This window comes from Rhinopithecus bieti, unplaced genomic scaffold (assembly GCF_001698545.2).
Source record: "Rhinopithecus bieti isolate Rb0 unplaced genomic scaffold, ASM169854v2 scaffold_4967, whole genome shotgun sequence".
NCBI lineage: Eukaryota > Metazoa > Chordata > Mammalia > Primates > Cercopithecidae > Rhinopithecus > Rhinopithecus bieti.
The window spans coordinates 1,091,078-1,093,294 of record NW_016804726.1 but is presented as its reverse complement, the minus strand read 5'-3'; the positions used below and the strand labels follow the sequence as shown (position 1 = coordinate 1,093,294).

The window sequence follows — 2,217 nt, the reverse complement described above, 5'->3', positions numbered from 1 at the left end:
AAAAAAAAAAAAAAAAAAAAAAGTTCTCCTCTATCCCAATATTATAAAAATAATCTCAATTTTTTTCTTTTTAAAATAATTTCCAAGTACTGGAACGTTTAGATCACAAGTATAAAAGAGTAACTTGCCCAATGAGGAAGCAACAGTCTTTAAATTTTCATACGTTCAAAGCAGAACATAAATTTACCTATTGCTGTTTGTAAAAAGAATGAATATTGAGAGTTACTGGATCTTACTTTAGATGTTAAGCAGTGTTTAGTTCTTTCTTTTCTTTTTAGACAGGATATTACTGTGTCACCCAGGCTGAACTGATGTGGCACAATCATAGCTCACTGCAGCCTCCAACTCCCAGATTCAAGCAATCCTCTCATCTCAGCCAGGCACACACCACACACAGTTACTTTTTAAAGTTTTTGGAAGATACAAGGTCTCGCTAAGTTGCCTGGCCTCAAGGAATCCTCTTGCCTTGGCCTCCAAAATTGTTGGGATGACAGGCGTGAGCCACTGCACTTTTTTTTTTTAATAGAGGCAGGTTCTCACTCCATCACTCAGGCTGGAGTGCAGCAGCATGACCATAGCTCACTGTAGCCTCAAATTCCCTAAGCAGTTCAATTCTATACACTAATATGAGGGAAGCAGAAAAATTAAAAGGGAAAAAAACATTTATTCAACATAGTACAATACCACAGGTCCCTCACATAATCAAGAAGTACTATAAATGGCACTGGTGAGACTTTAAAAACTTTTCATATAAACCTTCAAAAGATTTCATCACTTACGCTGTTGATTTCTCTTATCACCAGCATTTTTGAGGGGGAGACACACAGGACAGTCATGTCTTGTACAATTCTTCCAGTGTGAAATGATTTGTCGAGAAGATGCACAGTGTGCCACTAAAGAGAAGAAAATGTTTTGTTTCTTTTTTTCAAGAGCAGGTTATGTTTTTACATTAATAATAGCTAACTTGTTGACCACTTAATAAGTAATATAAATGCATTAACTTATTTCATCTTCCCAACAGTCCTGTAAGGCAGCTCCTATTAATATTCAGAATTTACAGTCAAGAAAGGCAAAAAAAATGGGTAAGCAATTTGCACAAAGTCAGAGAGTACTCAAAGTGAGATTCAACCTCAAGCAGTCTCGCTCTAGAGTCCTCATTTTTCATCATACTATACAACCTACTTTATTCTAAGCAAATGTACTCTAAACCAATGGTATGACATACATGAACACTTTTTAATGACTCCACACAAATTAGATCGAGTAAAAATGATTCTAGCAAACTGTATTGAATTGAACACTTGCTTACATGACAGTTAGCAAACTCTCAATAACATTTAAAGTATGCTATGCTGGGGCAAATAAAAATCAGTCTATGAGGATCACCACATGGGAAAACCTTCGAAATTTCTTCTCTTCCCATATCCTTAGACACATGCTCACAAAAATGATACCGTGTTTTGGTCGGGCGCAGTGGCTCACGCCTGTAATCCCAGCACTTTGGGAGGCCAAGAAGGGCGGATCGCGAGGTCAGGAGATCGATACTATCCTGGCTAACACAGAGAAACCCTGTCTTCTACCAAAAACACAAAAAAAAATTAGCTGGGCGTCATGGCGGGTGCCTGTAGTCCCAGCTCCTCAGGAGGTTGAGGCAGGAGAATGGTGTGAACCCAGGAGGCGGAGCTTGCAGTGAGCCGAGATTGTGCCACTGCACTCCAGCCTGGGCGACAGAGCGAGACTCCACCTCTCAAAAAAGAAAAAAAAAAAAGACACTGTGTTTTTATCATATCCTAAAATAATGTCACTACCAGTAAAGGAGTCTCAAAATTGATTTTGTTTATGGCAGCTTTATCCATAATTGCCACAGAATGGACGTAGCCAAGACGACTTATTACTGAGTGAGTTAACCATGATGATGCATTTAGGCAATGGAATTTTTAAAATGCTTTGAGGTATAAATATTTTTTAAATTGCACATACTGGCCGGGCGCAGTGGCTCACGCCTGTAATCCCAGCACTTTGGGAGGCCAAGGCGAGCAGACCACGAGGTCAGGAGATCGAGACCATCCTGGCCAACATGGTGAAACCTCGTCTCTGCTAAAAATACAAAAAATTAGCCGGGTGTGGGCCGGGCGCGGTGGCTCAAGCCTGTAATCCCAGCACTTTGGGAGGCCGAGACGGGCGGATCACGAGGTCAGGAGATCGAGACCATCCTGG

The 2,217-nt window shown here is 40.6% G+C and overlaps 1 protein-coding gene and 1 pseudogene across 2 annotated transcripts in view; one reads left to right on the top strand and one right to left on the bottom strand.

Annotated features, from left to right (window-relative positions):
• Positions 1-2,217, bottom strand: part of EP300 (EP300 lysine acetyltransferase) — a 94,951-nt gene that overhangs the window by 55,095 nt on the left and 37,639 nt on the right. The window contains 1 exon segment of the mRNA XM_017870239.1: positions 780-893. Coding sequence (XP_017725728.1) covers positions 780-893 — 114 coding nt within the window.
• Positions 1-2,217, top strand: part of LOC108528467 (acyl-CoA-binding protein pseudogene) — a 39,392-nt pseudogene that overhangs the window by 27,065 nt on the left and 10,110 nt on the right. The window lies entirely within an intron of this gene.